Source organism: Martes martes (genome assembly GCF_963455335.1).
Source record: "Martes martes genome assembly, chromosome: 11".
Classification (NCBI taxonomy): Eukaryota; Metazoa; Chordata; class Mammalia; order Carnivora; family Mustelidae; genus Martes; species Martes martes.
In genome coordinates, this window is record NC_137899.1 from 24,025,432 (window position 1) to 24,046,488 (window position 21,057).

General features: G+C 42.4%; 2 protein-coding genes across 3 annotated transcripts in view; one reads left to right on the forward strand and one right to left on the reverse strand.

Annotated features, from left to right (window-relative positions):
• ARMC10 (armadillo repeat containing 10) overlaps positions 1-1,297 on the reverse strand; it is a 37,696-nt gene extending 36,399 nt beyond the window's left edge. Inside the window, exon 1 of one of the 2 annotated variants that reach the window (XM_080818492.1) lies at positions 815-1,297. In XM_080818492.1, coding sequence (XP_080674618.1) covers positions 815-953 — 139 coding nt within the window. In that variant the 5' untranslated portion in view covers positions 954-1,297. The remainder of the gene's footprint in view (positions 1-814) is intronic. The other variant, XM_080818493.1, reaches the window with a different exon arrangement.
• Positions 1,298-1,472: 175 nt separating this feature from the next.
• FBXL13 (F-box and leucine rich repeat protein 13) overlaps positions 1,473-21,057 on the forward strand; it is a gene marked incomplete at both ends in the record, with an annotated part of 240,961 nt that continues 221,376 nt past the window's right edge. The window contains 3 exons of the mRNA XM_080818712.1: positions 1,473-1,547; positions 15,574-15,677; positions 16,139-16,229. Coding sequence (XP_080674838.1) covers positions 1,473-1,547; positions 15,574-15,677; positions 16,139-16,229 — 270 coding nt within the window. The remainder of the gene's footprint in view (positions 1,548-15,573; positions 15,678-16,138; positions 16,230-21,057) is intronic.

Below are 21,057 nucleotides of genomic sequence, written 5' to 3' on the forward strand. Positions count from 1 at the left end.
AAACTTTAGTTCTTTTCTGTATTTGTAGAGAGGAATTTCTTGGTTGGCAGGAGATTTCATTTTTAATGATTTCTGTAACCGCGTCCATGACCGGATATCCCTCCAGAACATCCAGCAAATCCTCAGAATCCCGAATGCACCAATCGGGACTTTTAGACGGCAACCTAACCATGCACTTTTTCGCCGGGAGGGTAGCCTCCTTTCCCATGCAGACAACTGTTTCAAACTGATATGTACATCAGTGTCTGTTATCTTCAGGATCTCTCTGCAACTTTGTATATGAACCACAGTGACTTCAAGGTACCTCCCCCCTGAGGCTTGACCGAGAGGACGCAGAACTACCCCTCCAGCTTTCCTTCTCTATGGCAACTGCACACACAATTTCGTCTACCGCTCCAGGCGCCGCAACACCCACGCCACGATAGGGAGAATCCCCTTGGTAACACAAAGGCCAGAGCAAGCTTTAACGTGAGGCGCAACGGACATGCTTTTGAGAAACCCAGCCAATTCGCTGTGACGCCGCACTCAGGCAGGAAAATGTGGGCAACTTTTCATCACGGGATTTTGAACTAAGTGGAGGCAGGAGACGGCTCAGGACCTTACACGCACCCCATCAAGTGGACGATCAGTCCTCTGCACCTGGCTTCTCCACCTGGCCGTGCTCACGAGCCTCCCGCCCTCCCCTGGCTCGGCTTCTCTGGCCGCGAGCACGGGAAAGCCACGAGCGCCCGCTGTCTTCAACCTTCACCCCAGAGATAACAGCCAGCCCCGGTCCGCCGTCCCCCGCCACCTGCCCGGGATCCCGTGGCCTCACCTGCGGAGTGCGAGGGACGCAGCCGAAACCCGCGGCCGCCTTGCCGCTGGCCCCGCGTGAGCTTGTAAATGCAGTAGCAGGCGCCGGCCCCGAGGAGCAGGCCCGCCGCCACCCAGCCCACGTCCCGGGCGCCGCCCATGCTGCCGCCGGGGCTGGGGCGCAGCGCTGGGCCTGGCGCAGGTGGCCCGGGAGCCAGCGGATCCCGCCGCCAACCGAGCGCGCGCCCGCGGAGCAGAAAGGAAATAGGGTCTGAGCTCCGCCTCCCGGAAACGACCCTGCCAGACTAGCAAGACCGCCCCCTGCGGCCCCGGAGCATCCCGGCAGCTTGGCAGAGGCGGGGCGGGGGGGCAGGACTAGTCCAGAGCCTCAGGGACTGCGCGACACGAAGGGACACCCTGGGGGCCGCCGCCGCCGCCCGAAGGCGGACTTCTGCTGGCTGCCGCCGGGGTCGGGGCCCGCCTTCCTCCCGCCGCCCTCCAGGCTGCTCCCCTGCCCCCCGCCCCGCCTAGGGGGCGCGGACCTTACTCCGCCGCGCCCGCCCCTCCCCGCCCCGCGGTTGCCGGGGCAACGCCGGGACGCGCTAGCCCCCAGCCTGGGCGCGGCGCCTGCTTCCGGGGACGCGGAGGGCCGGCGGGGAGATTCAGTGGGGCCTCTGGTCATGGCCTCGCTACGCACTGCCAACCCCCGGCTGAGGAACTACTTCAAGGAGAACTACATTCCTCAGGTCTGCGAGGTACTGGAGCCACGTGGCGGCGGAGTTAAAAGGGAGAGGACCCCGACGATTTCCCAGAGGAGGGGCTAGGGTCTGGCCAGAGAGCGAGTGGAGGGCACGAGCAGCGGAATGGGAGCAGATGAAGTCAGCCTTGAACAGACTGGCCATCTGGGCTGAAGATACAGATCAGAGAGGAGAAGACAGAGGGGGTGATGGTGGCGGAAAGGAGGGGAAGGGTGACATGTGCCCCGGGGAAAGAGCGCAGGGTCCCGGGGACAGAAACCGCAAACTCCAAACTTTAAGGTCTGGGCAAGAGGGACCTGAGGACCGAGGAGGACAGCGGAAAAAGTGTTCTAGAGACAGAGGAGCAAAATTAGAAGAGTGTGGCTTTATGAAGAGAGTGTGCAGTAGTGTCACCTAAGAGGAGGTGTGGTGGATTTGGCACACGGTGAGCCTGTGTGATGAAGGCAGAAGATAGATTTCAGGTAAGCTGAGCGGAGAGTGGACGCTGAGACCTCTAAACGGAAGGCAGCCAGCCCTTCGTGAAGGGAAGGAGCCCACAGCCGGGATTGCCCCAACCCGAGGAGACTGTACCCTACCCGGTCATTAGGAGAAGGAGGACAGGAGAGGGGTGGGTAGGTTTTGTTGTTTTGGGGGTAGGAAGCCAAGTAACTTCCATTTTCTCTACAAATATGTGGTGAGATATTTGCTAAGAATGTGTACATTTGGAGGCAGCAGAAGGGGTTTGGACCAGAGATAAGGTATGTGGAGATTAAGGGGGAATGAAGTCTAGGGAAGGAAAGAAGAGGAGAGCCAGCCAGTGTTGAGAGCCCTGCTCGGGATGGTAAGTCTCGTGTGCAGTTGGGAGGGCAATTTGATAGAGCCTTTCTGAATGGTAATTTAGAAGTATTTATTAAAATGTTAATACATACACCCTTTGACCAAACATTTGACTTCTAGAGATCCACTTCAGACATATAGACTTTCACTATATCTGGAAAGCTTCATTATCGTGAAAATAGCAAGTAACTTATATATGAATAAGGGAATGGGATAGTATATAAAGTATATATGTACTTTTTGAGAAGAAGAGCTTTCCAAGACATATTTTAAAAGAGGAAAAAAATGCAAGTTGCCCCAGAAGTGTCTACTACAATGCAACTACTCTGATTTCATATACGTATGTATATGTGTGTATATGTATATGTAGGTACATATATGTAGCTACATATAAGACAATAATGCATGCATAGAACATACGCAAAACTTTTTTTTTTAATTTTTTTAAAATTTATTCATTTGTTAGAGCGAGCGAGCACAGGAAGACAGAGTGGTAGGCAGAGGCGGAGGGAGAAGCAGGCCCCCCACCAAGCAAAGAGCCTTATGTGGGACTCGATCCCAGGACACCGGGATCATGACCTGAGCCGAAGGCAGCCGCTTAACCAACTGAGCCACCCAGGCGTCCCATACACAAAACTTTTAAAGCAAATGTTTGGGGGGCGGTTTTTTTTTTTTTTTATTTTTGCCATATACCTCTGTATTGTTTTAATTTTTTTTCTGCTGAGTTTCATTCATGTTTTACTTCCATATAGTTATGTTTGAAAATATGTAGAGAGCATGGTACTCATCTTCCCCACTGAGTGATTTTCTTAAGTAGCAGTCAGTAAACCAGATGTAGGTATAAAAATAAGAGTTGACTTCATCCAGGATAGGCGTTTGCCAGACATATAGTTTGGAGGGGCGGTGGCGGCGAAGGAGCTAAGCTTTTTAGAGTATCTGAGGGGTGGGCGGAGGGACTAGGTGGGAAGTGAGAACAGTTCAGAAAGTGGAGATTCCTACGGAGTGAAGAGGGGTAGAGGGAGTAATGGAGGGAGGGAGCTGGGGTCAGAAAGTGGAATGTTTGTATTTAAGATTTTAGGATCGAGCTCTTCTGAGTGATGACTCGGTCTAGATTGGCGGTGGAGTAGGTAGCAGAAGTTGAGGGTCAGGGAACATTAGGGAAGTGATAGCCTCTCCTCACCTTGCTCTCCACTTGCCATAACACTAGGAGGCTGGTAGAGGATCCTTGGTCTCTCCTTTGGGTACGAACCCCCCTTGCTCCCCAGCCTACCACATTGCTCCCAGAGGAGAGAGGCCTTCAGTAGAGCCCTTTGCCTAAGGCGATATTCTCATGAGTCCTCCTCCTCTCCCTTCTGGTACCACATTAGCAGTAGGAGCAAGGGAGCGGTTTTCCAGGGCCCACACTCCCAGCTTAACCTGGTTACCTGCTTCCCCTAGGAGACTATCAGGATAAATCGCCCTGTGCCCCTTACGCCTGCATAATTCTTCATCTGACCCAATTTGACAGGACTAACGATCTTCTAAAACCCATCTTCTGCAAATGTTGGAAGACGTAATTTTTTTTTATCATAGATTTCCTGTATACTCAACCTCTTCTGAATTTCACCTACCTATCTTAAATAAAACCTGAGTATCATTTCCCTGATTTAAAAACTGAAACAAAATACCTGCTTGACTTACTGACTTAAATACCGATTCTATTGATTGATATTTGTCATCAGTTTTAGAACATTTTTGATCATTTTCAAATAATGTTTCTACCCAATTCTCTCTTCTTCTTCTGGGACTCCAATCATCAATATGTTAGGCTTTATTTGTTGTTTTTTTTTTCCCCCTGTTCTGTTTTTTTCCTTCTTTTTCCCTTTGTGCTCAAGCTTGGATATTTTTCACTGATTGTCTTAAAGTTTATTGATTCTTTTTTTTTTTTTAAGATCTTATTTATTTATTTGACAGACAGAGATCACAAGTACACAGAGAGGCAGGCAGAGAGAGAGAGGGAAGCAGGCTCCCCACTGAGCAGAGAACCTAATGCAGGGCTCTATCCCAGGACCCTGAGATCATGACCTGAGCCAAAGGCAGAGGCTTAACCCACTGAGCCACCCAGGTGTCCCTATTGATTCTGTTTTATGCTGTGTCCTGTCTACTATTAAATATATCAAATGGATTCTTAATTTCCAACAGTATATTTTTCCATTTCAGGATTATCAGTTGATTCTTTTTTATACATTTTGATGAAAATTTTGTATGTTTCATCCATTTTATCTATCATTTCCTGTTTTCTTTAAAGTGTTGTTATTTTTAAAATCATTGTTAACATGAATAACTTTGAAGACTCTCTGAATGGGGTAATTGTTGAAACTGAGTGATGGGTTCATAGAGGTTCATGATACTCGTTTACTTTCTGTATGTTTGAAGTTTTCCATAATAAAATGTTAAAGGATAGTAATGGCTGGGTGTTTTTTCTCATAATGTACATAGCTAGGGACGAATGCTAGACAGGTTTGTTTGGGCTGTGTAGTTCTTTTATATTTGCTCGCTTTATCAGTTATCCATTGCCATGTAATACAGCTGCAAAACTTAGTGGCTTAAAGCAGCAAGAATCATTTCGTTTGCTCAAAAATCTGAATTCTGAAAGGTTTTTCAGGGAGAGCTTGTCTCTGCTCCATGTGGTACCATCTGGGGTGGATGAACAGGAGTTAAAGACCCACTTTCAAGATGGTTTGCTCACATACCTGGCAAATTGGTGCTGGGCGTTGGTTGGGGGCGGAGGGTCAGCTATGTCTGTGAGCCAGGAGGCTTGGTTTCTCCAAATGGGCCTCTTCATGAGCAACTTGGACTTCCATACACAGTATGGTGGCTCCGTTCTAAGAGCAAGCATCTCCAGAGAACTAGGTAGAAGTTATACCACCATGTGTGACCTCGGCTCAGAAGTCAACATAACATTATTTCACCAAGATTTAAGAGGAGGGAATATAGACCCCACTTTGTGATGGGAGGCATATTAAAGTCACGTTGTGACAATAGCCCGTGGGATGGGAGATATTGTCATGGCCATACAATTAGCCACATGTGGCTTGCTCATACAAGGGGAATCTGGGGTCAAGTTGCAGTTACAAGCATTATGTGGACAAATAAGATGGGAATCACAGCAGTGTCACCCAGTAAGTGGGTTTCAACCCTTCTACATATTTATTCCTTCTTTTCCTCTTCCCTTTCTGTGTTCCCCAGGAGTAGATGTACACTGGACATTAAAAAGTTGCCCACACAATATGCGTTTCCCTCTTCCTTCTAATATTTCTTATATTCTTCTATAACCTCCCTCTTCCCCACATAGACCATATGCTTCAGGGAAACCGACTATCTCTGTCCCTGGTGGTCCAGCCCTTACTGGCTTCCAACAATAAGGTTCTCTGGCCACAGTGTCTGTGACAATGTGGGTGGTGGTAATCATGAGAGAAGGCAAGATGTGATCCAGGCCAGTTGACATCAAGTTGCTGGTTGGAGTGCCAGGACAGAGATATACCATCACTGGATGTCCATGGGGAAGTGCGCAGCCCTGGGAGCCACTGCTGATTATCCTGTGCCCACAAGGAGAAATGGTTTGGGGTTCCTAGAGGTTTGTACACCCATCTCAAAGACCATTGGATTGTATGTTCAACTCATGTTAGTCAGGTAACATTTTTCAAACAACAAATTGGGTCTTGGCACCAGCCAGCCTTTTTTTTTCTTGGGGGACAGCAAGAGTGGTAAGGAGGGGACGTCAGACCACTCCATCAGCAAATGTTTGTTGGGCATCTACCATGTGCTAGTAGAAAATTTCTCAGTGGCTTTAGGCACTTGCAGCTGTGAATCTGAAGCTGTCTTTAGTTCAGACATTTCTCTTGCATTCTCTGTGCATTTGTCTATTTGGGTGTTCTGTGAAACACTAAAGAAACATAAATGGGTGAAGCTAATTTTAATAATATATTTTATAAAACCGGTCCCAGAGTATAATCATTTCAACATGGACTCAATATAAATAGAATCATATTAAGTCTTCAAAATTGGGTATGTATTTTACACTTAAACAGCCCATCTCAATTTGGACTAACCATGTCTGAAGTACTCAATAGCCACATGTAATTAGTTCCTACTATATTAGACAGTGCAGGTCTAGACTATATTAACATTTAATAAGCCAAGGAAAATTACCCTGGACCTGGAAATGATCATTGTGTCTCTAAGGTTGTACTTTTCAAGAGCACGAGGCTTCTAGAACTTTAGCAAAAGCCTGAGTGGCACAGTGAGGGTGAAGGGTCAGTCTAATGGCCAATCAACATAGTTTCCTCCTTCCCAGTGATCAGCGGGGTCACACATGGGACAGCTGTTCTCACACACACCAAAGGAAATTGATGTCTATTTTCAAATCTAAAAAATAGATTTTTAGATTTATTATTATTATTATTTATTATTTATTATTATTATTTTATTTATTATTATTTTTATTTATTTATGGATTTGTTATTATTATTTATAATTATTATTTATTATTTATTTATTTTATTTATTATTTATTATTATTAATTATTATTTATTATTATTATTTATTATTATTTAGATTTATTGTGAAAATGAAGAAAGTGATAAAAGCATTCTATCAATTGAATGTTCTGTCTACCCAGATTCCTATGTTGAGACCTAATCTCCCATGTCATGGTATTGGAGATGAGGCCTTTGGGAGTTGATTAAGTCATGAGGTAAAGCCCTCATGAATGGGATTAGTGCCCTTATAACGGAGGCCTGAGGGACATCCCTCTCCCGTCCATCATGTGAGGGCACTGTGAGAAGACAGCTGTCTGTGACCCAGGAAGCACCTCTCACCAGACACAGAATCTTCCTGTACTTGGATCATGGACTTCCCAGCTTCTAGAAATAAATTTCTATTGAGAAGTTTCTGTTGTTTATAAGTCACTCAGTCTATAGTGTTCTGTTACAGCAGCCTGAATGGACAAACTGTTGATGTGGTTTGTTGTTTCAAACCACAAACCCCTTTAAACCCACAGTGGAGGGTTGCCTGGGTGGCTCTGTCAGTTAAGCATCCGACTCTTGATTTTGGCTCAAGTCTTGATCTTGGGGTCATGAGATCGAACCCCGCCTTGGGCTCTGTGGTGGGTGTGGAGCCTGCCTAAGATTCGCTCTCTCCCTCTGCCCCTCCCCCCACCCACCCTGGTGCTCATGTGTTCTCTCTCTCTCTCAACAAAACAAACAAAACAAAATAAACCCATAGCTGAGAAGGACTCTAGGGGAGGCTTTCGGCCACACAGATGGAGATTCAACAAGTGGCCTTGGTTCGGTCCTTCTGAAGTTCTCATTCTCTGGGGTTGTCCCTCTTTGGATACAGTTATAGCTACCTCCCTAATCCTATCCAAATGAAGCCATCCCAATAAAGGACAAATAAAATGTTTGCAAAATCAGAGATGGCTAGTGTCTTAGTCTGCCTGGACTGCCATAATAAAATACCATTGTATTGAGGGGCTTAAGTCACAGAAATTTGTCTTCTCATAGTTCCAGAGGCTCAAAGTGTGAAATGAGGGTGCCTACATGGGTGGGTTCTGGTGATGGCACCCGTCTTGGCTCGCAGACACCTGCCTTCTCACTGTGCCTTCCCATGGCAGAGAGACAGCAAGCTAGCTAGCTGGTGTCTCTTTTTATAACAGTGTTAATTTTATCATGAGGACCCTATTCTCATGACCTCATCCAGCCCTGAATACCTTCTAGAGGTCCCATCTCCAAATATCATCACATTGAACACATAAATTTTGAGGGAACACAATTAGCCCATAACAGCTAGTCAGTGGAAGAAAACTCCTATTTAACCACACTGGCAAAACAAAATGTAGATGAAATGAATTACTGTTTTCAAATCAACAAGAATTAGAATTTTATAATTTATAATTTTATAATTATCAGTGCTTGCAAGGTAAAATGGACACTCACATTGGCTGTTAATGAGAGTATAAATTGGTAATACCTTTTTAGAAATATTAGTAATACCTTTTTAGAAAGCAATTTTGAGATATGTATGAAGAGTTTCAAAACATACCTCCTGGGGCCTCGGTGGCTCAGTGGGTTAAGCCTCTGCCTTCAGCTCAGGTCATGATCTCAGGGTCCTGGGCTCTCTGCTCAGCAGGGAACCTGTTTCCTCCTCTCTCTCTGCCTGCTTCTCTGCCTACTTGTGATCTCTGTTTGTCAAATAAGTAAATAAAATCTTTAAAACAAACAAAAAACAAGCAAACAAAAAAACTCCATACCTCCTGATTCTATATTCTTGCAATCTATCCTAACAAAGTAGTCAGAGATGAAGATATATGTACATTTCATCATTAATAGTGAAAATTTTACATCATATAATTTTTAATAATGGGACAAAGTTTGAAACAACTTAGATGGCCAACCATTTAGAAGTTATAAAAATTTATGGTACTATTTTTTGTAGTAGATTACCAACCAATCTCAATACATTTTTTTTTTTAATTTTTAAAGATTTTATTTATTTATTTATTTATTTGAGAGAGAGAGCATGAATGTGGAGGGAGGGGCGGAGGGAGAGGGAGAAGCAGACTCCCCCCCAAACAGGGAGCCTGACACTGGACGCCATCCCAGGACCCTGAGATCATGACCTAAGCTGAAGGCAGACACTTAACTGATTGAGCCACCCAGGAGCCCCAGTACATGATGTTTTGAAGAATTTTGACCAGACGTGGAAAAATGTTTCACAACCAAGAAAAAAAAAGGGATACCCCCCAAAAAGATATACAATAACAATACATAATCCTCATTTTAATTTGTAAAACTATAATTTTAAAATTTAATTTGTAAAAAATATATGCATTGTGGAGAGACTGAAGTTAAAAGTTTTATTAGAGGTTATTTCTGGTTGACAGGATGATGGTTGATTTTTATTTTCTTCTTTATATTTTCTCTGAATTTTCCAAATTGCATAGACCATATACTATTTTTATAATCAGAAAAAAATGTTCATATATTAAAAGAAAATACTGAAATGCTGGCCTAAATGGAGGAAAAAATACCCCCTTTTTTTGCTTTTGCATGCTGTTACCAAATAAACTAGAAAGCAATAAAGAAAGCACAGGGAGCAGTAAAGCATTTATTACTGGGAAGCTAAGGTTTCTCATCCCAGGTACAGCTGGCTGGCCTGTTGCAGGCCTGTGTCTGGTCTCCCTGGGATGAGATCCCTTTGGCTCTGGTCACATGACTGAGGTCTCCTGGACACCTCATTCCTAGATGGCTCAGTGTCTGCCCCAACTAGCACCTTCATAAAACCCTCTCACTTTGGTTCAGTTTGCAGGCTGGCCTGTGTGTGCCTAATTGCATGCTGGTAGATTCCAAAGGTTTTTTGGTTCTGTGTTAGCAGAATCCCAGGGTTGTCCTGACTCCTAGGAGGAATGCTCTATGGCTGGAGAAGGGGCATTGGGAGAAGAGAGCTCTACTGCTTCCCTTTCCACCCATCCTGCAGCATCAAAGAACAGTTCTGGTCCTATGTGGATATATTTTGAGATTCTCATGAACTTGGAGGGGGGGATTAAAGATTTTTTTTTTTTTCTGATTTCACAAGATGAATTTGAAATCACTGTGATTAATCACCACAGTTGTTTTCTGTCCCAAAATAATATCCTCCTCCATGGTTCATAGCCTCATGCTGTCTGCAACAAGCTGGTCTATTTCCATCATGGACCACCAGCATCTAATATGCCTTCCATGTAATCTACATGTACTGTTTGTACAAGAGATAGAAACATTGAGAAATAGAAGGGTTTGTTTGTTTTTTTAAGACCTTGGAGGCAAGTATTTTTTAAACTTTAATTCTCGGTTTGAAATAAATGAACTGATTGATCACATACTTGTAAATCTGGGCGCAATAAAAGTTTTACTCTCTATATACCATTTTAAATTCAGGAAAAGTATATTTTAGAAATTCAAAGGTTTTTAAAAAATGTCTGCCCGTGGAGACTCAGAGCCTGCACCTAGATGGAACTGTGGGAAAACTGAGAATTATCTTTTGGTTCTTCACTCACTGAGATATTTCTGAGAACTCTGAAATACTCACCCCACCACTGTGGACATCTCCTTGGATATATTCCTTACAAGAAACATTTGTATGTATGTATGTATGTATGTATGTATTTATTTAAGACTTTTTAAAAGATTTTATTTATTTATTTCACAGACAGAGATCACAAGTAGGCAGAGAGGCAGGCAGAGAGAGAGGGGGAAGCAGGCCCCCCACTGAGCAGAGAATCTGATGCAGGACCCTGGGATCATGAGCTAAGCTGAAGGCAGAGGCTTTAACCCACTGAGCCACCCAGGCACCCCGAGACATTTGTATTTAAAAATATATTAAGATAGGGGCAATACACGATGAAGCCTTATTGGTAGAATTTGGTAGAATTTCAGACATACGTTGTCAGTAATATTTAGAGATCAGTTTCTCTCTCTGTTTTCTACTAGTCAGGAGCGAGCTCACTGTGTACAGACAAGGCCTACCCCATGGGACCAGAGATGGGGGAGATACTATGGGTAAAGTGTCTACCAAATTATTAAACATCTACATGTAGTGGTTGTCGTGAGAACGGAAAAGTGTTCTTCAAACCTAAGATCTCATTTCTGTTTAAGATTCAGTTTGCAAAACTAGATATTCCCAGCAGAGGGCGTATTTAAGTTACAAATCATGATCCTTATGCAAAGTTTTCTATTTTTAGAAATACTATAAAACTTTTTAAATTTTTATGATATTTATGTTTTATGTTTCTCTCGTGATTGATCCCAATTTGTATTTTTAAAATATTGCATTTATTTCTATATCACATAGACTATTCCTGGGTATTTTCTTTTAGGGACTAATAGCTGCAAATATTTACTAGAGAGGCAAGAACAAGGAGCTGTTGGTTATGGGAGCAAGAGACTGCCAGCCAATGTGGGACAGAAGGAACTGGACACCCTGACTCATTTTATGGGACCTTGGGGCTAAAAGGTTGTGGCTTCTCTTGAGGGCAGTTACGTTTGCTGAGTTCCCTTAGACCAGCCCCCCAATTCACAGATGTAGTTCCAGAGGCAAATTCGTGGAACACTTAAATAACCAAAAAAGTATATGATTACTTTTTTCTCCAGTAGCAATTCGCTTGTCTAGGGATTCCACAGCTGATGGGTGCCTCCCTGTCGGGCCCGGTGCAATCCAGCAGGTATCAGAATCCATTGTCTTGCTCTTACCTCATGGAAACCGTCTCCTCGCATGTCCACTCTGCCTTAAAACCCCTCAAGGGGCATCTTCCTCTCCCTGAGGTCCCTCCTGAATGGCCAAAGCCGGCTGACCCTTTTCAATAATCTTCACTATATTTTCAGTTACGGAGTTTCTAAAGTAAAAATTTGGCACCCTCTATTTAAATGTCAAGAAGACGCAGAAACTTTTGTATTTTCACATTTTTAACTTATTAACTTTCACAGAAACAAATTAAGAGGTCCCCCCAAATGACACAATGGCATGCCAACTCCATTTCTACCAGAGGTGGGGATGGCAAGTGTTTGTGAGATGTCACTTGGGGCTTGTTTGGGGGGCTTAGGGAGGTACAAGAGACTTTGAACAGAAACTTAAACCTATTCCAGGGCGCCTGGGTGGCTCAGTTGGTTAAGCATCTGCCTTCAGCTCAGCTCAGGTCATGGTCTCAGGCTCCTGGGATGGAGCCCCCCTCATTGTGCTCCCTGTTCAGCGGGGAGCCTGCTCATGCTCGCTCGGGCTCTCTCTCTCACTGTCATATAAATAAATAAATTCTTTAAAAAGGAAAAAAAGAAACTTAAGCCTATTCATAAGGAAAGAGGTTTCTGTAACTTTGTGATTCTGACATTGCATTTTTAAAAGCAATCTTCATCTAAAAAAACCCCAAACAAACAAGGTGAAAACTATATGTTGGTTATTCTGCCATCTATTTATTTATTTAAAGATTTTATTTATTTGAGAGAAAGAGAGAGAGCGTGCGCACAAGCTGGGGGAGGGGCAGAAGAAGAGGGAGAAGCAGATTCCCCACTGAGCAAGGAGACCAATCTGGGGCTTGATCTGATGACCCTGGGACCATACCCTGAGCTGAAGTCAGACCCTTAACTGAGGGTCTGTGTGACTGAGCCACACAGGCACCCTATTCTACCATAAAAGAAGAACGTGTTTGTGGGTTTGCATATGCATAAAATATTTCCAGATAGATAATGTGGAAAAAAATATCCCTCAAGTTCTGATGGAAGATACACATGTGGACAATTTTGTGTGAGTGCATGCTATGTGCAAGGGAGGAGCCCTGAGTTTGTAGTTTAAAAACCTACTCACTCTGTGAATCACCTGGCCCTTCTTTGCCTCATCTGTGAAACCCAAAAGCAAGAATATATCCTCTAAAAGTCCAGGTCATCCCTAGTGGGATATTAGGAAGCAAAATGAGCCACGAAGCTCTGATGATTGGCCTTTGGCCACGTGATTGATCTTGCTGGGGTTTGATCATAAATGGCCTGGAGGATTCTAGAGGAGGACCCAGTCCCAGGTCTTGGTATAGAATTCCGGCTTCTTCACAGAATGGCTATGTCTGCTTCTGTCTCGCCTGAACCCTTTACTCCAGCCAAACTGGTCTACGCCCATGAGGTTTTGCTCTTGCAAGAGAAAGACCCTACCTGTAAACCTTCTGCCCATTCCTTGACCCTTGGAAGTTTCTCCAACTATTGAGGACTTCACAAGCCTTTTGCAATCACTTTACCTTTGTACTGATGAAGCAATTAATTTTTGCGTTGCTACTTAGGCCCTTAGTATATTTTACCATACTTATCTGCATATCTGAAAAGACTTGCTCTCAGGGTGCCTGGCTGGCTCAGTCAGTGGATGGAACATGCAACTCTTGATCTCAGGGATGTGCGTTCAAGCCCCATGTTGGGTGTAAAAATGATTTAAAAATAAAATCTTGAAAAAAATAAGGACTTGCTCTCTTAAGTGTTTTACATCTACCCACAGTTCTCATAGACAGTTACTGTCTTACTATTTTATGTTTAAACTATTGTTCTATCAAGTTCTCTCTCCTAATCATTTCCCCGCAAATACATTGTCCTAATCTTTTCCATTAGGCTTGGTATGAAATCAATGAAATCAATCCCTCTGTCATCCCACTGGCTTTGAGTGGTACAAGGGAATGGCTTTGCATTTCTTTGAATTTGAATTTCTTTTCTCTTTGCTCAAGTCTTTCCCTCTAATGGAGGTAAGAATTAGCAGTGGAACGGTTAAAAAACAAGTGATGGCTTGTTATCATTATTATATATGATAATATAATACATTATCATTATTATCTGTTGAGTACTTATTTTATGCTAGACACTATTCAAAGTACTTTACATATATTAGTTCACTTAATTTTCATGATAGCCTATGACATATGTACCTTTATGATCCCATGTATGGGTAAGGAAACAGGAACAGAGGAGTAACTTGTCTAAGTTTCCACATTAGAAGATTGCAGATCCAGGATTTAAACCCAGTGGACTCCAGCTACTGCATTATCTTGTTCCTTGAAAGATGGGTAGTAGTAGAAAGGAATAGAAACAACGTCCTGGGGATGCCTGGGTGGCACAATCTGTTTCAGTTCTTGGTTTTGGCTCAGGTCATGATCTCTGGGTCATGAGATCAAGCCCCACGTTGGCCTCCATGCTCAGCACAGAGTCTGCTTAAGACTCTCCCTCTCATTCTGCCCCAGCCTCTAAAATAAATCAATAAAACCTTAAAAAATAGAAAAAAGAAAAAACAAGAAACAATTGCCCTGAATAACCTACACTCGTCATCAGTCCCCAGACACCTTTCAGAATATTTGAAAAATATTGGGAACGGAGCTGGGCAGAACCAAAAGAAAGTGGAGGATTGCACACATGTTTTGTGAAACTTGGTCTTTTTTGTCCTTCGTTGTGTAGGTTTTCACTAAGAAACCTAGCCTTGATAAAGCCCTAATTGATGTTTTCTGAGAGTCAAACGTTCATCTTGTGGGAATGTTTGCATATTTTGCCTCTGCTTATAAAGTCCAAGCTAGTGGTTTTGTAATTTTTATTTTCATTGGGCAGGAAAAAAGCTATTGGTTCACTAATTATGATTTTCTTATTAGCACACGGCTATGTAGCATTCACACATTAATTCTATAAAGCCTCAGCCTGTTTTATTTTGACCAGTGGGAAAAAGAACAATGAGATTTCTTACCCAGAAGGTGAACATTTGAACTCTGCTAGTTCCTTATGCCTTTATTAGTGTTCCAGAGGCTTATCCTTTTAACTTGATTTGACTTCTGCAGGATATCTCTTCAGGGACTGTCGTTTTCTAATCTGTGGAACTTAGAAATATAAAGAAATAAGTAATTTCTCATATTCATTAATTAGATCCCAACTTACACAAAAATCACCTTAACGCTGCGCTCCATTTAGGCCCTCGTTCTCAGACTTTAGTGTGTTCAAGAATCACCTGGGGAGCCCCTCAAAATGCAGCTCCCGGGGCCCCATCTTCACTTGTTCAACCCCCAGGTGATTCTGAGGTAAATGTTCTCGGGGTGCTACAACCGAATGAATGACGGACGTGGCGAGGAGTGGGAAGTAGAGAAACTCAGTATTCTGGGGACTCAGGCCCTAAAGTGCCAGAAGGCAGAAGGGCCTTTAGTCAGGACTGTTCAGGGAGCTACCAGAAGTCTGGCCTCCGGGGAATAGAAGACTTCACCCCTTAGGTCACAGAATACTATTTACATTCATCTTGCAACTGTGATGAGAATCACTGACCTCTTGTGCAATTATATTCTCTAGCTCTGGGGGAGAAAGAAGTCAGCCAGGGGTCTTCATCCTCAAAAAGGGTAGAACCCACTGGTCAAAAGTACCACAACTATGTCTTCAATTTGGCTACAAAGCTCTGCTCACATAGGGGAAAACACTAAGCAGCAACCCTATTGTGTCGTTGACAATGGATTTTTCTTTCAATAGTAAAGGGAAGCATTTTAGTTTGACTTCAACAAAATACTAACACTGGATAAAAGGAGGGGGCACGTTGACCTAAAAAACTGTCACATTATTTAACTTTGTAATTGTAGGAGAAAATCCCATCTGCTGTTTAGTAAGAACACACAAACCCAGGGAGAGTGATTTGTTTCATTTTCCCTAGGCTCTGTTATGCGGCCTACTTATTACATGTCCTGAGGATCCGCTGAAATATTTACAGGAAATGATCATTACTATCATGGAAAATGGTCTTGAAAGTCTTCTCTGGTGAGTATTGCTTTGCTTTACAGTAGGAAGATATTTTATTTTGAAGGTAAAACCCTCATTGTGTGGTAACGGAAGAGGTCTTGCCAATGAACGCTTCCATTTTCAAGATGGCTGAAGAATCCCTCCACAGGCTTGTAATTCCCAAAGACGTCAATAGGAACAGTTTGCCCACTGGTTCTTAACTGAGAAATACAGCCCTCTGTCATCAATCATGTCCTCACAAGGCAGTTATTTCAAGTTGGGGGTGAAGAAAGGGAGGCATGCCCTCTTGGGACGCACAGCAAAATCTTGAGGAAGGGGTGGTTTGAAAAAGCCCTGCAGGTGATTTTGATATGCTTCTCCCCAAAGTATCTCTTCCTTCCCCTCCACCCATGGAATCACTGATTCAAATTGCTGATTTAATGATAAAACTAACGACTATGAAGTGAAATGTCTGCCTCTGTTTGACGATTTTATTAAAGGGATATGTGCATCGATCCATCAATGAGGCCAAAAATTCGGAGATTGTCTGAAACTTATATGGAGCAACTCTTTGGCCTGGATGATCAGCTGGTCAGTATTAGTAATCAAACATTTAAAAATAAGTTTTGTTGGAAGTTCTCAAATAGCATTAGATTTTATAACATGTATGAGGTCAAAGTGTTTTGGAATTGGAGGCATTCAGAAAAGTGAAGGAACATCACACACACACACACACACACACACACACGTGCGTGCACGCACACATACCCACAGAGCCATGTTCATAGTAACCTCCCCAAAATTTCAAGAAGCATTTACCAAACCTTTATTCTTTCACTTCTGAGAAAATCTTTGTATTTCCTCCTTTCCTCTTTCTCCTCCTCCTCCTCTCTTGTATCTTTATAATGATAAACACAGCATTATGGAAAACTTTAAAGGAGGATATTTTCTCTCTGTTCTAATCAACTTCCTTCTATCTTCTACCCCTTCTCCATTCTCTTTGCCATCTGCCCTGGGATTACACTTCTAAAGATAGGGCCAGATATTAATGAGGTCCAACTTAAAAGCCAGACCTGATTGTTTTTTGTTTTTTGTTTTTTGAGATTTTATTTATTGGAGAGACAGCAGGAGAGGGAACACAAGACCGGGGAGTGGGAGAGGGAGAAGCAAGTTCCCTGCTGTGCAGGGAGCCCAATGTGGGGCTTGAACCCAGGACCCTAGGATCATGACCTGAGCTGAAGGCAGACACTCAATGACTGAGTCACCCAGGCAGCCCCCAGACCCGATTGTTAATGTAAGGAATGACCAACTCCAACAGCTGGTTTTGACCTTGTAAAGAGGGGGAGGAAGTAATTCAGGACATGGAGCCTTTTAGAACAAAGACTGTGTATCTGAGAGAAGCTAAAATAGCCAAAGGCATGTGGGTAGAGAAATACCAACGCAAATTACGTGTGTGTAGAACCGCATGTGATACCTCTAGATCTGATGTCTAGGCTGATGTCTAGGAAAGCATAAGCATCGGGAGTTGCTGGTGATGTCGGGCACTGGAAGGTGGAATCAGAGCCCCAGTCACGTGGATGCTGAGAGCCAGATCAGTCTGAGGCATCGGTTGGAAGGCTGGGTGGAGGGTAGCACTGGATTCTAATCAAGGGTCTGCAACAGAGAGACAGCAATGGAGGTATAGGATATTTCTGCCAAGGCTGGGATGATTCAGAGGACCAGCATGCTGGGAAGAATCCACAGGACGAATCCTAGTTGATCTGCATCATGGTGTGTGGATGTCTTAATGACTTCACTTTATCAGCCATGGACTCTATCTACTATCAAGTGCAGATATCAGCAAACTGTATTCTTGGAGGTGTTTTGGGGGGGGTCACCTCAGGAGCTGAGGGGGAGACCCAGGGAATGGGATTCTAGGTCTCTCATCCCCGCCTTACACTCTAGAATAATTCCACTTTGAGTATAATGTCATATGAGAAAAGCTTAAACATCATTGCTATAAAATACTAAAATTAGTAACAACCTGGGGTAGAGGGGTAGAGGAGTCTACCTCATTGTCAATATCTTGAAAGTGATTTTATGAAATATAATCAGATTGTGCCCAATGTGTAGCTAGAAGCCTATAGAGAATCTTTTCAAGAATTGCAGGGAATTCTGAGAAACCATAGTTTTATTAGAAAAGGAATTCTCAGAGATATTTCATGATGTTGAACATGCAAAGGGAAAACTATGGGAAGCTCATCCGGACTTAGAAGGGAGTATGACAACTCACCAAGGCATAGAAAAAATGCCCACTTCGTATTATAAGGTAGGAAAAATAGAAACTAGATGTGACTTCACAAAAGGTAAATCTCCAGGTGCCTAGGATTGCTGAGTTAGAGGGCTCAGCCACAGTTGAAAATATATTAATTTATCTCTCCTTCACCCTCAGAGGAAAATGAAAAACATTTTTTTACAAAGAATACTTTAATCCTTAAAGTTTCCAATATTTTCAATTACAGTATAGCAAATATCAGCTTTGTTCGTTTTTTTTTTTCCATTTTTCTTTCCCATACAGTTTCTTATACAGCTATAATTGCTGGTAAGAGAGTTTTTAATGTTTTGACAAAACATTTTTTTTCTTTATAATTTTTTTTACTATGTTATGTTAGTCACCATACAGTACATCATTAGTTTTTGATGTAGTGTTCCGTGATTCATTGTTTGCGTATAACACCCAGTAATCCATGCAATACATGCCTGCAATATGTGTCTCTCTAAGCCTAACCCTTAATACCCATCACTGGGCTAACCCATTCCCATTCTTCTAAAACCCTCAGTTTGATTTCCAGAGTCCATAGTCTCTCATGGTTCCTCTCTCCCCTCTGATTTCCCCCCTTTGTTTTTCCCTTCCTTCTTCTAATGTCCTCCATGCTATTCCTTATGCTCCACAAATAAGTGAAACCATATGATAATTGTCTTTCTCTGTTTGACTTATTTCATTTAGAATAACCTCCTCCAGTTCTGTCCATGTTGATGCAAATATTGGGTATTCATCCTTTCTGATGGCTGAGTAATATTCCATTGTATATATGGAGATCTTTATGCATTCATCTACTAAAGGGGATCTTGGTTCCTTCCATAGTTTGGCTATTGTGGACATTGCTTCTATGAACACTGGGGTGCATACGGTCCTTCTTTTCACTACACCTCTATCTTTGAGGTAAATACCCAGTAGTGTAATTGCTGGGCCATAGGGTAACTCTATTTTTAGCTTTTTGAGGAGCCTCCACACTGTTTTCCAAAGTGGCTGTACCAGCTTGCATTCCTATCAAGAGTGTAAGAGGGTTACCCTTTCTCCACATCCTCTCCACCATTTGTTGTTTTTTATCTTTTCAATTCTAACTGGTATGAGGTGGTATCTCAATGTGGTTTTGATTGAATTTCCCTGATGGCTAATGATGTTGTTTTTTCACGTGTCTGTTAGCCATTTGTATGTCTTCTTTGGAGAAGTGTCTGTTCATGTCTTCTGCCCATTTTTTGATGTGATTATCTATTTTGTGTGTGTTGAGTCTGAGGAGTTCTTTATAGATCTTGGATATCAGCCCTTTGTAGTGTCATTTGCAAGTATCTTCTCACATTCCATGGTTGTCTATTTGTTTTGTTGACTATTTCCTTTGCTGTGCAGAAGACTTTTATCTTGATGAAGTCCCAGAAGTTCATTTTTGCTTTTGTTTCCCTTGCCTTTGGAGACATGTCTAGAAAAGAAGTTGCTGTGGCCGATGTTGAAGAGGTTACTGCCTATGTTCTCCTCTAGGATTTTGATGGATTCCTGTCTCACATTGAGGTCTTTCATCCATTTAGAGTTTATCTATGAGTATGGGGTGAGAGAATGGTAGAGTTTCATTCTTCTGTATATAGCTTGACAAAACATTTTGAAGATCACAAACAATTGTAATTGTTCCAATTATTAAGATTGTTTTGTATGCTTTCAGTGTGAAATCATTTTTATGATCTGTCAGGACACTGTCCTGCAAGGACCGCCTGCATATGGCTATTTATAACTATGTGTTTGTTTCTGTTTGTGCAAACAGAGAAGGAAACTGTGAGTAAGCCACATAGTTGCAGAAAAGTAGGAACTGTTCTCATAATAGCAAATAGAAAGACATTTTGTCTCTGTGTTCCAAGATCAAAGAATCCACCATTGTCATGAGGAAACTAACTTCACAGACTTGATTCTCATTGCTTAGGAAATGAAATCTCCAGATGGGTACTAATTACAAGAGGAAAAGGCATCTATAACATTTTGAAACTCTTTTTATCATGGAAAAATGGAAACACAACACACAAAAAGAACACCATAATGATCCCCCCTCATCCAACTTAAACAATAATCAACAATTTTGCCAATCTTATTAATCATTCTCCCTTTGCCCCCTCCTCCTTTTTTTACTGAAGTATTAGAAAGCAAATCCCAGGAATTATATTATTTTACCAGTAAATACATCAATATGTATCTCTAACTAAAAAATAACATGTTTAGAGAGTACAGCCCAGTACCATCGTCTATGTCATGAAATTAGCAATAATTCCTGAACATCACATCAGGCTGATTATATATATATATATATATTCCATATTCAGCCCATATTTGAGTTTCTCAAATTGTCTCAAAAATCCCTTTTTTACACATGGGTCTGTCAAATTGGGATCCATGGAGGGTCCACATGGCACTTGGGTGTCAGATCGAATGCCTCTTGTAATTAATCTACTTCCTTATTTTCCATGCTACTTCTTTATTGAGGAAAACATCATTTGTCTTGTAAAATGTCCCACACTCTCATTGTTTCCTCTGGCATTATTTCATTTGCTCTGTTTCTTGTATTTCCTGCAAGTTTGTAGTTAGATATACAGACTTGATATTCAGGTTCTTTTTTTCCTTTTTTCCTCTTGGTGACAAGAGTAGCTGCATAGGGGGTGTTATGGGCATCACATGGGGGGACACCCAGTAGTCTGGTTGACTGACTTTTTATGAATCTTCATTCCTATAGATAGTAACGTAATTGCTTATTAGTTTCATCTTACAACACACACATAACTGTTTTGTAATAACAATACTATAAGACCATTAACAATAAAACCACTGAATGCAGGGGCTCCTGGGTGGCTCACTTGGTTAAGTGTCTGCCTTTGGCTCAGGTCATGATCGTGGGGTCCTGGGAGCGAGCCCTGCATTGGGCTCCCACTCTGTGGGGAGTCTGCTTCTCCCTTTCCCTCTGCCCCTAACATCCCCCAAACTTGTGTTCTCTATCTCAAAATAAATAAATATTTAAAATAAAAAACAAAAACCCCCACTGAATGTGGTTTAAGAAAAGTATGCAACTCCAAAAGAATACAATTCTTTTTGTCATTAAGATGTATATATCCTACCAAATATTTT